The sequence below is a fragment of the Chiloscyllium punctatum genome, chromosome 2 (assembly GCF_047496795.1).
Source record: "Chiloscyllium punctatum isolate Juve2018m chromosome 2, sChiPun1.3, whole genome shotgun sequence".
Lineage (NCBI taxonomy): Eukaryota > Metazoa > Chordata > Chondrichthyes > Orectolobiformes > Hemiscylliidae > Chiloscyllium > Chiloscyllium punctatum.
Genome location: NC_092740.1, coordinates 33,218,257 through 33,230,720, shown reverse-complemented (window position 1 = coordinate 33,230,720; position 12,464 = coordinate 33,218,257). Strand labels below are relative to the sequence as shown.

General features: G+C 39.4%; 1 protein-coding gene across 3 annotated transcripts in view; it reads left to right on the top strand.

Moving 5' to 3' along the window:
- LOC140495872 (long-chain-fatty-acid--CoA ligase 1-like) overlaps positions 1-7,744 on the top strand; it is a 155,169-nt gene extending 147,425 nt beyond the window's left edge. For all 3 annotated transcript variants that reach the window (XM_072595086.1, XM_072595096.1, XM_072595106.1), the window contains 4 exons: positions 1,240-1,383; positions 4,912-5,013; positions 5,524-5,595; positions 6,457-7,744. In XM_072595086.1, coding sequence (XP_072451187.1) covers positions 1,240-1,383; positions 4,912-5,013; positions 5,524-5,595; positions 6,457-6,597 — 459 coding nt within the window. In that variant the 3' untranslated portion in view covers positions 6,598-7,744. The remainder of the gene's footprint in view (positions 1-1,239; positions 1,384-4,911; positions 5,014-5,523; positions 5,596-6,456) is intronic.
- The last annotated feature ends 4,720 nt before the right edge of the window (positions 7,745-12,464 follow it).

Below are 12,464 nucleotides of genomic sequence, written 5' to 3'. Positions count from 1 at the left end.
TGCCACATGTCACATTTTAATGTGTTGATACTTGTAATCACATTCAACCTTGGAAGAAAAGTTAAAATTCAAAATGGTGACCTATCTGCTAACTAATGCCTAGCTGGAACCATGAAGCAAAAGACTCAAGAAGTGATGATGCTTGTGCAAAATACTGGTCTGTGTTCTCCCTACCACATACTCTGTCCCACCCTTTACAATGGAGAACAGTTTGGCTTAAGGGTGTCAAACTACAGCTTTAGAACTGATCTTCTGTGATGTTGTGATCATGTGATGCAAGGTCTGAGAGCAGCAGAGGGGAGAAACGTTGGAAATGGTTGGTTCCCTCACAGTCCTTAATGACTACATTTAACAGAAAGGTGCAATGGCTTATAAGTTAGGTTGGCAAACTTATATGGTCAAAAATGGTATTTTTGCAGTTAAGACAGATAGTTACCTTAAAGAATCAAATCATCACTCAGTGTTATTACTGTTGGTTTTGAGGACCAATTGTCATGACCTACTCTACTCCAAGTTCCTGATAATTTATTTTTACTACATCCTTCCCCCTTTCATTCTGCAATCTGACCCTCTAAAGTCCAGTAGGAAAGAGAGACCTTGTGGCAGTTTTGGGCCCCATATCTCAGGAAGGATGTACTGATCCTGGAGTGCATTCAGAGGAGGTTTACAAGAATGGTCCCAGAAATGAAAAGCTTAACATATGAGGGACATTTGAGGACTCTGGGTTTATACTTGATGGGAGTTTACAAGGATGAGGGGGATCTAATTGAAACATACAGTATACTAAATGGCCTGGACAGAGTAGATGTTGGGATGATGTTTCCATTAGTAGGAGAGACTAGGACCTGGGGGCATTGCCTTAGAGTAAAGGGAAGATCTTTTAGAATGGAGAGAAGGAGAAACTTCTTTAGCCAGAGAGTGGTGAATCTATGGAATTCATTGCCACAGAAGGCTGTGGAGGCGAGGTCATTGAGTATATTTAAGACTGAGATAGGTAGGTTCTTGAGTATCAATGGGATCAAGGGTTACAGGGAGAAAGCAGGAGAATGGGATTGAGAAACTTATCAGCCATGATTGAATGGCAGACTAGACTCGATGGGCTGAATGGCCTAATTTCTGCTCCTATGTCTTATGGTCTTAAGTAATTTCTGAGTTGTGGAACCTTTTTAATAGCAAGATTTATGTAAGAATTGTGCAATAGCTTCTGATTAAAAGGCAGTCTTTGTTTTGCTACACCAGAATGGCACTCTGAAGATAATTGACCGAAAGAAGCACATCTTCAAACTGGCACAGGGCGAGTACATTGCACCAGAAAAAATTGAGAACATCTATGTTCGAAGTGAGCCTGTGGCCCAGGTGTTTGTCCATGGTGACAGTCTGCAGGTAATTCAAACCTCTAAATGGAACAACAGAAGTCCTCCATTTTGAATTCTTAGCTACTATAAGCAATGGTATAACTCAACGGTGGCTTCTATAGGGTGAATTTTAATTTGAGTTCTAGCAACCCATTGGCTCTCAATCAGGGAATTAGGGAATAATATCGGTTGTAAGTTTCGACCATGGGTCTTCATGTGACTGAACAAGCTGATTTCCAACCTTTGGCTATATGGGTCAGGATGTCCCATAAACTGTTGGGATCCAGAGGGCAGGATTTGATTCTTTTTATACCCTCCCTACCACTGCCTCATCATTAAGGTGTTTGGATGAAAGGAAGTGGGACAGTGATGTGTTAGGGTACCTGTCCTTCCCCACTTGATGTGAGTAGAGGGTATCCTGAAGAGGACCACTCAGTCATGGAGGTTGCTGCCCAAACACACCTCAATCCCCCCCCCCACACACACACACACACACACACACACACACACACACACACACACAGGTGTCCAACAACCTTCATGCATCTGTCGCCTGTGGGCAGTATCTTGATTAGGAACTCCCAGATTTGTTGCCCTGTCCCCATCACTAATTCACTATCACCTCAAGACCTGGCAAGTGAATCATATTTTACATTGTTTAACATGGGGACCTTGAATAGCCATCATTGTCCACATTATTTATTGATGGTATTGTGGTCAGATTTTGGTGAAATATCTAGCCATGATAACTAGGAGTGCGTGTTGCTGCTGCAGCCTTCGTCTGTCTTCAAAGAATTCATTTGCCACTTCTGCAGTTGAAGATTTTTTTTTGATCTGCATTTTCTATGGAACCTCCCACATGAGTTGCCACATGAGTGCCTCCACTAAGAACAAGGTGCTCCTGATGGCATTACACAAAGGGATAATGAACACAAGCTTCTCCTCCACATTGAAGTGAAGATCCAGAAGGAATTGCGTAAACTCATGCGAACCATTTTCTGCCACTGCCCAAGCTGAGTTTGGGTGGAATACTCCTGACTGGCTCCTGAAGCTCATTGTCAGGAAGAAATTTGTCATTGGATAAACATATGGATGATAATGGAATAGTGTAGGTTAGATGGGCTTCAAATTGGTTTCACAGGTTGGCACAATATCCAGGGCTGAGGGACTGTACTGCGCTGTAATGTTCTATGTCTTAGTGCTTTGTGTGGAAAACCATCACTATCCTGTGATTTTTCCTCAAATTGGCAGGTTAGTGACAAGAGGGTGGGTTCACTGCCCAATAGGAGGTTCTTAACTTTGGAAACTACAACAAGATGCCCTTACAGCTAAGTAAAGGAGAGGGTGCCCCAAAAATCAAGGCATCTTTCACTAACTTCTTAAAATTTTGAATATGAAGATGCTAAAACCAGGCAAAAGTTCTCTCAGCCTGAAGAGAATGTTTGCCTCCTTTATAGAGGGAAGACCCCTACAAGCTGTGGAAACATGGAAGCTGACTGGAAAAACCATAGTAAACCTCCAATAATAGGCCTTTAATTGCTCAAATTGGCTACTCTGCCAGACGCTGTCCCTTCCTGCCACAGGGAAAATGGCCCTAAAGCAGGAACGGAGGTGGTGTCAAGATGAGCCAAATTCCTTGCCCACCTATCTCCATACCTGGGCTCATCAAGGCTAAAATTTCAGCATGTTGTATCTACATCTGACACAAAATTATTTAAGATGTTTGAAAAAAAAACTAATTCTTGTAAATCCTAGTCAAACATTAGTAGAATAGGGGAACAATCTGAATATTAAATTGCCAGAAAATTGGCATTGTTCCATCTAAGTACTCGTCAGACTGGTTTCAAATGCTCCGATTCAAATTAAAGATTTTATTTGTCAATTAAAATCTAATTGATGTGATTACCCTTGAGAGCTTCGATTTGACTCATATTTGCCAATGTAGTCATTTAAATCATTACAGCAACTTAGCTACTTTTGTGTGTTTTATTCAAATGTTTTCTTGCTTTATGTAAAAACTGTCTACCGATGCTTGCGGGTCAATTTGGTGCAATATGGAATCTGGAAGCATGAGTTTAACTCTCAGCAGGGCATCCACAGAATGACAGTTCAGTTTATTAAATCAAAGAAATTGGATTTAAAAAGCTCATATCAATAGTGGTAGCCGTGAAACCATCAGTCTTCAAACTCTGACTCACCAGTGTTCTTTAGGGAAACAAGTCTCTGTTCTTACCTGGCCTAGTATTTATGTGACTCCTAATTGTGTGGCTAAGCTTCTGAAAAGGCCTTACAAGCTCCATTGTGTTTGAAAGTGTGAAAAGGCAGCTTACTAGTCCTATCTGAAAAGGAATTGGAAAGACACAATAAATTTTTGGCCTTGCCATTGATGCCGGTGAATGAACAAAGAAGTTACTGTATTATTTGAATATGTGGATATTGAAAGCCAGACAAAGTTTAACATTTCATAAATTGTAGTGGGTCTGCTTCGTGATCTGGTAAAGGAGCTTGCAAGTTTTTGTGTATAATTGCATAGAATATACAGCACAGCAACAGGCTGTTTGGACAACCATCTCATTGCAGATATTTGTGAGAGGAGCTTTATTAGCTATTGAGATGAGACAGAAATAAGTGATGGTAGAGGATGTTACACTTTTACAAACCATTTTATCGTTCAGTAGCATTCTGAACAAAGGCTCTGAAGGTCTGTGGAAGCTGAATAGCTTTGGTCTCCTGTTGAATTTTAACTTGAAGCATATTCTGCCTGCTTCAAGAGGACAGAGGCCCGGTCCTTTTGCAATGGATGTGTGCACCAATGGGGTAATCTTTATTACAAACTTGGACAAAGCACACAGGAACTTTGTCAACCAGAATGAGTAATATACAAGTTGCACATGGAACTAGAAAAGTGCCAAGAGATCAGGGAACCCAACTTGCAGATCTTTCTCCCACCCACCACAAGGTTAAGGGCTGCTGCTATAAATAATGTACATTTTGAATCCAAAATTATTAGTTTGCTTGTAAAATAGAAGCACAATGTTTCAAATGTTGTTTGTCATATTTTCTTTTTAAACATGCAGTTCGTAGTACCTCAGATCTACAAAACATGCATTGATTTTTGTGAGTATCCAGTAACATTCTTTTAAGAGATCTCTGGATTGTCGAGGGGTATAGTGATTGTACTCTATCCTCTGATCACAGGGAACTGCTGCAAAATGTGTTACGGTAGACAGGAAACAAATTTCTTTGCATTGTTTGGAGTTAGAGAAGGGCAGGAAATTAGAATTTAATTTCTCACATTTTAACCTATTATAAGTAGACACTTTAACAGGTTTGTACAGTCCATTGTTTCTGAATGTGTGAAATTTATTTGCATTTGTTTTAACATGTTTGTTTACACAATTTTATTGCACAGATAAGTTTCAAAGGATCCATTTTAGAATACCTTTATGAAGTAACTGTGGACATGCCTAACTTCAGGCAAGGAGGAAGACTTTTACAATAATTAGCCGAGGTCTTTGTCTCACACCAAATGCCATATTGATTTCTTATGTTTCAGGCCTTTCTGGTGGGAATTGTGGTACCTGATCCTGAAGTGTTACCTGCATGGGCACAAAGGAAAAATATTACAGGGACATTTGAGGAATTGTGTAAAAACAAGGCAAGTCTTGAGCATTTAAATAAAAACATATATTGATCAAGTTAAACAGGCTTGAATACCAAATGTACGCACGTGGAAAACGTTTTTTATTGCCACAAAATAGCTGCAACAGGTAGGGAGGATATACAATATATGTTAGAAGTAATTATGATATTTAAATTGTCCTCTATTCAATGTTCCCTGTAAGCTGTGTGACCACCTAACAGCAACCTACAATTGCATTTGTATGCTATGCTTGAGTGGACTCCTGTAAATTACTACGATTGTGAGAAACTCTTGAAATTTTAAAGAGGCTGTGCACTTGAAAAAATTGCCAGTGTTCATATATCCAAAAGATCAAATTTGCAGGAACAGCAATTCTGCTGCATCAATTTGATTCAAAACATTTTGTTCTTTTTTTCTGTATTCTGCCTTAGCTATTTAGCTCAATTTATAGTTTCCAAAACTTAATAATTTTGTTTACATTTCCAATGATAGAGCTTTTGCAATTATGGTTTTTTTTCCCAAAAGGTTTTAAAGGATGCTATTTTAGCAAATTTGACACAAATTGGAAAGGAAGCTGGACTCAAGTCATTTGAACAAGTAAGCAACTAATTGTTTTATTGGCTGTGTTCCACATCCTTTGCTTCCTATTCTTTTTTTCCATTTGCTTTCTTCCTTCCTTAACTAAGTGACTTCCTCTCTGTTGTTTGTGTGGCCACTTGCTCCTAAGTTTGTACAGAATTATTATTTCTTTGTCAATCCATTCACATTTCTGATGAAAATAAAACTACATTTCTCATTTGTGCTGAAGTTTAATCATAACTATAAACTTCAAATTTGTCACACTATTTTAAAATCACGGGCCGCAGGAGAATGCAGACAACTGAAGGAAAAATAAATAAATCTCAACCTTAAATTAGTAATAGCCTTAGGATATAACATTTAACCTAAGCTGAAGATGTAGGGACAAGATTTTCTGCTTTGGGTTGAAACCCTAATATTTAAGGCCATAAGTGGGCCCTGGCCCTACGCTGTGCTGGGAGCTGACTGATTTAACCACTTTCTCAACCTGCCTGACACCTTCGATGATTTGTACACATATACCCTCATGTTCCTGTTTCTGCACCCCTTTTAAAAATTGTATCTTATTGCTGCTGGAAAATGGACACGTAGTATCGTGATGCTGTTGACTCCAGCAATACAAGCACTTCTAGTGGTAATTAAGGGTTGTAGCAAGGCACACTGGTAAGATGTTAGTAGATAGTGAGACTAAGGTTCTGATTAGACTAAGATCAGCTATGTTTTATTGTGCTTGCACCAATTTGATGAATCTTTTACATTCTTAGGTTATTCTGTTCTCTTGTGATTCATTGCGCAGAATTTAAACACAGTTCACATTGGAATTTAATTGAGTCCAAAGATGACCTGACTTGTTTTAATAATTAACTTTTTTTTTAATAGGTGAAAGATATTGCTCTGTATCCTGAGATGTTCACTGTTCAAAATGGCCTTCTGACTCCAACGTTCAAGGCAAAGAGGGCAGAGCTGAGAAAATTCTTTCGTTCACAGATTGCTGAACTTTACAAAAACATCACTGTATAAACAAACACTTTTTTTAAGCAAATGTAATTAATGGCCTTGGTGATTTGGTAATGGTAAACTGTTAACAGATGCTTTGCAATGACCTCTAACGAGAGTATATATTTTGTACAACAAGCCTTGTGAGCCAAAAATCTCAGAGATCACTGTTTTTAAATATATGGATTTCCAAAATGCCTTATATTTGGAACACTCATCTCTTTCATGGGGGAATGGGATAGCAAACTTGATATGAAGTGGAAGCACAAAGCTGCACATGAGTAAAAGATGTACAGTTGTCTCAAATGCACTATTGAATAACATTCTTTTATATCAATGTATACAGCAACTGTTGCACAAATATCTAAAAATGAAATGAAGAATAACACTGAAAGTTTTAACAAGATTACATTTTTAATTTATGATATCTCCCGAAGATTTAATATTTGATGTATAAGGAAAAAAGGCTTGGCATTGTAAATGTTTTTGTACACAGAACCAAAACAGAATTTGCAAAATTGTCAGTAAAATTAAAATAAAAGTATGTTTTATGTATTTCGTTCATCATTCAGTTCTATGCATTGATGACAAAAAAATTACTTGCTGTGCTGAAATAAGGTGAGCATAGTCACCTTGTGAAGTGTATTATGTGACCACCCCCACTGTCTACAAACTGGTACTTTGTTATCAAAACACCAAAACCTGTTTCAATAGTTTAGAGGAACCCCGATTATCCAGCATTTGATCATCCGAACAAAATCGCCAGGTCCCAATACTTGGCTAATTATGTTATCCTGAAGAAGGGCTCATGCCCGAAACGTCGATTCTGCTGCTCCTTGGATGCTGCCTGACCTGCTGCGCTTTTCCAGCAGCACATTTTCCGCTCTAATTATGTTATCCGGCACTCAACTATCTGGTATTCGATTAACCGAGTTAAATACTCCCCTCCCGTATCCTTCGGATAATTGACGTTCCTCTTACATGTAGCCAATTCTACTGTAGTTGGCGTCCTTTGCGTTCTCAACCGTTTGCAATCTTTGAGTGGAGGATTTGCAAAGAACAATCATAACTCAACTCCAGAAGTAACTGTTCCATCCAGTTTGGGAACATGCAGCATTTTGTGCTGTGTTGGTGCACTCTAAGGTTTGAGAATAAATTAATATTAACAGAAGCTTGTTGACTGCATAATTATTTTTCCAACAGGCAATGGCCTTTATTTATGAAAGCTGTCACTTTCACATTACTGGGGAAAGAATCTATGAAATCCAATTTTAATCTTGTGTACTTTGCTATAAGCTGGAAGGCCCTGCATTAGCAAATGCAGATTACTTTTTTTGTATTCTTGTGCCTTCAAAACAGGGTAAGAATTATGCATATGGGTTCTAGAGTCAAGTAATGAGTGTTCATTTGAATATTTTATCAAACCAGTATATTCCACCTTGATGTACTACTTCTGTAAATAAAACAAAGTGTTTATTTTTTTTTGTCAAAATGATTATAAAAGGGAGTAAGTGGTATATATAGGATTGATACTTGGTGAATGTGTGCTGCTCATGGACCACGGTGACTTAGAATTGTCTTACTGAATCATTCATTATTATATAGTAAGTATATTAATAATAAATGTTTTACGTTCAGTCCTTCTTGTCCAGCAAAGTTTAATTTTGTATTGTTTCTGTTGTAAGTCAGGCTTTTCCTAATATGCAGCAATTCTGATTCAGTTCTCCTTGGTTTGTGGTGCTACTTGGCAAAGTTAGTCATATGCTTTTGAATTGCAGTTGACAAGCCACTCATGCTGCCCTCTTTCTGCTGCTCCAGTTCCCAAATGTTTTCCCAAATCTTGGGCTGTAACTGCGGCTCAATACAAGGGAGGTTGGGTCCTGAGGTTTAGTGAATGGTGAGGAATAAAGGGTGGAAGTAATGATTGGGGAGGAAGGGCTGAGGAAGGAGGAAGGTGGGTTTTAAGGGGTGAGATGGTGTGATGTCAGTCTGGGAGGTAGTTCACAAAAGTGGTGAAATGCGGTTACCTCATCGCCAAAGGAAAAGGCGCCAAAAGCTCATCAGGCTGGATTTTCCCCCCAGTGGAAGGAACTGAAGTCAGCCCCTGCTGCTGGTCCTGAATGCATCCCTGGCAGAGGGGTCACGTGTGGCCACTTGTTACAAACTCTGTAGAGACTGATCATTTTAAAAAAGAAATTTGAACTTTACTTGATTGCTGAAAGGATGGTGATATGACAATATTTCAAATTTAAAGACTTTTACTGTTACGAAAGACTTGTATGATAACATATTTTCTTTGTAGACAATTTATACTTAAAAACACAAAACAGAACGTTCACCCCATGTTCTTTCAGCATAACCAAAAACAGAATTCACAGATATACTTTATACTGCCCAAGGTGATTCTTGGCTCCTGAGGGTTTACTTTTGTGGTTTTCACCCTGGAAAACCTTACTCTCAGAATTGGCTTTCATAATGATTTTTTTTTTCCACAGAGATTCTTCCTCTGGCTCAATCTGTATGAATTTCCCAGCTTCATTTAAACTCTGTTTTGATCTTTTCAGCAGTTACAGCCCAAGATTTGGGCAAACGTGTTTTGAGAAGATTTGTAGCTCGGGTTGAGATTCTGATGTAGGTTTGCTCGCTGAGCTGGAAGGTTCATTTTCAGATGTTTCGTCACCTCTGGGGAAGCACTGCTGATGTTTTCTGCTTTCTATTTATATGTTTGGGTTTCTTTGGGTTGGCAATGTCATTTCCTGTGGTGATGTCATTTCCTGTTTTTTTTCTCTCAGGGGGTGGTAAATGGGGTCCAAGTCAATATGTTGATAGGGTTCCGGTTGGAATGTGATGCTTCTAGGAATTCTCGTGCGTGTCTCTGTTCTCTAACAGAGAATTCCTAGAAACACAGAGACAAGCACGAGAATTCCTAGAAGCATGGCATTCTAACTGGAACTCTATCAACAAACACACTAACCTGGACCCCATTTACCACCCCCTGAGAAAAATAACAGGAAATGACAACACAATAGGAAATGACATCGCCAACCCAAAGAAACTGAAACATCAGCAGTGCTTCACCTGGAGGTTCACTGAAGATATTACCTAGTATGGTGACGAAACATCTGAAAATGAACCTTGCAGCTCAGCGAGCAAACCTACATCTAGATTTGGGCAAACATTTTGGAACTGGTGCAGCAGAAAGAGGGTAGCATGAGTGGCTTGTCAACTGCACCTCAAAAGCATATAGCAATATGACCACTCCAGGAATAACTTTGCTAAGTAGCACCACAACCCAAGGAGAACTGAATCGGAATTGCACATCATCCCGTGGAAGCAGTGGCAAATCTCCCACTCACATTCCCGTACAGTTCACCACAGCATCTAAAATAAACAAAGAACTGCAAATCCTGGAGACCTGAAAGTTCAGCAGGTCTGGCAGCATCTTGGGAAGAAAGCAGACTTATTGTTTCAAATCCAGTGACTCATTTTACCTTAAATTAGTGCAAGCAAGGTTGGATTAAAACACATGGGTAGAATGCTTGAAAGCTCCAACAGTGATCTTTTATTCTACTGGCATCATACCTGCAAGTATGTTGATGGGCAAGACTAACTTAACAAGATGAACTTGTTACATTGAACGACTTTGGTCTGACACTTCAGACACACAAAAGGAAACTGTCAATTTTAAATTATTAAGTTTTCAATAATCTGTGTTGCAGTTTTAGTTGCTGAACCTTTGTTTGATTAACAGTTGGCTTTTTTTTCCAAATGAGTCAAAGAATAATAGTCAGAAAATCTCGATAAAATTATACAAAAGCCTTAGGCTCTTTACCAAAGGAGACACACGCTGGCATTCAAAGCACTCCAGAGAAGATTCTCTAGGCTGATCCCAGGTATGGAGGGACTGTCTCATTGGAGTTTATAAGAATGGCAGGCACTCTCAACAGATGAGATGTTTTTGAGACTTGACAGCATAGATATGGAAAGTTTGTTTCCTCTTGTGGGAGCATAACCTTAGAGTAAATATCATTAATTTAAGACAGAGATAAGGAGGAATTTTGTCTCTCAGATGAAAGTGAATCTGTGAAATTCTTTACTACAGAATGCTATCGAGGTTAGGTTGTGAAGTATACTCCAGGCTGAGATAGAACGGATTTGTAATCATGAATCAAGTGTCACAGGGTCAAGAAAGTGGAGTTGAGGATGATCAGGTCAGCCGTGACCTAATTGGCAGGGCAGACTGGATGGCCTACATCTGCTCCCATGGAACCATGGGAATAGGAATGCCTTGTAGCCAGCAGGAATGAATGCTTACTAATCTAGAAACTACCCCTTCTACCTATGGTTCTGTCACTTCACAACTTGGATTTGGGGTTTCAACTGAATTTGAAGCATTATGAAGGAACAAACTTGAAAGCAAGCAAGGGACGCTCATAATCGATTCCCCTCAAAGTCTTACTAGACCATAGGGCTACTCTCTCATTACAGAGATAACTGGTGGTGTAACCTGAGGTCACCATGCCTCAGGCAAGGGGAAGAGGTTGAGAAGCAGAACCCTTCATGCTAACCTCAGCTGGTATGGGAATTGAACCTATTGTGTTAGATATTACACTGCAACCCAAACCAGCCATCTAGCCAACTGAGCTAACCAACACCCTCATCCAAAGATGTGTAGGTTAGGTGAAGTGGTCATGCTAAATTGTCCATTGTGTTCAGTGATGTGTAGGTTAGGTGCATTAGTCAGGGGTAAATGTAGTAATAGGGTAGGGGAATGGGTCTGGATAGCTGACTTTTTGGAGGGTCAGTGTGGACTTGTTGGGCCAAATGGCCTGCTTCCACACTGTAGGGATTCAATGATACAATTATGATACCTCTATCATTAGCAGAAATGTAGAACGAGAAATAGTCCAATATTAATTCCTAGGAGACAGATCTTTCTCCCTCTAGTCTGAAAAACCTCTATTTGGCGTTACTTTCGGTTAACCAATTGTATATTCACACTTAACATTGAAGGGTCAGTGTATGTTGTTCTGTTTTTGCTCACAAATAGGGAAGGCATATATGCTGATAAAGTAATTACAAACACTGCGATATAATAATTAAATTAAAACTTTTTTTTTAAACAGAGAACTGGAACCACATTCACCAAAGAGTAGAAGAAATCTAGAATTTTTGGTCTCAAAGAGTCTAGATGCAGGTGATTTCACAGCCAAGAGAGTTAGATATTGAACATAGAGATAGAAGCATTCGATTCCTTGTGCCTGCTCCACCATCCGACCACCCCCCCACCCCGCTGCACCATTCAATGTGATCATTGCTGATCATTGACCCCAACACCCTAAACCTCATTTCATTCCCCCATATCACTTAAGCTCTTTAGCCACAAAAGCTATATCTACTTCCTTCTTAAACACACAATGTTTTAGCCCCTCCACCTTCTGTGGTAATGAATTCCACAGGCTCACCACTCTGGGTGAAGAAATTTCTCCTCGTCAGTCCTAAATGGTTTACTCCTTATATTTGAAATATTATCCCTGGTTCTGGATTCCACCTCCCCGACCCCAAACAACCACCACCACCATCTGGAATATCCTGCCTCTAATCTGTCTAGTCCTGTTAGAATTTTATAGGTTTCTATGGGATACCCCTCATTCTTCTAAACTCCAGTGAATACAATCCTAACCAATTCAGTCTCTTTTTATACATCAGTCCTGCCATCCCAGGAATCAAGTTGGTAAACCTTAACTACACTTCCTCTATAGAACATACTTCCTCAGATAAGGAGAAAAAAACTGCACTCAATACCCTCGGTATGGCCTCACCATGCCCTGTATAACTGCAGCTAGACATCCTTGTTTCTGATCAAGGGAGGCCATTCACAAACAAAGGGA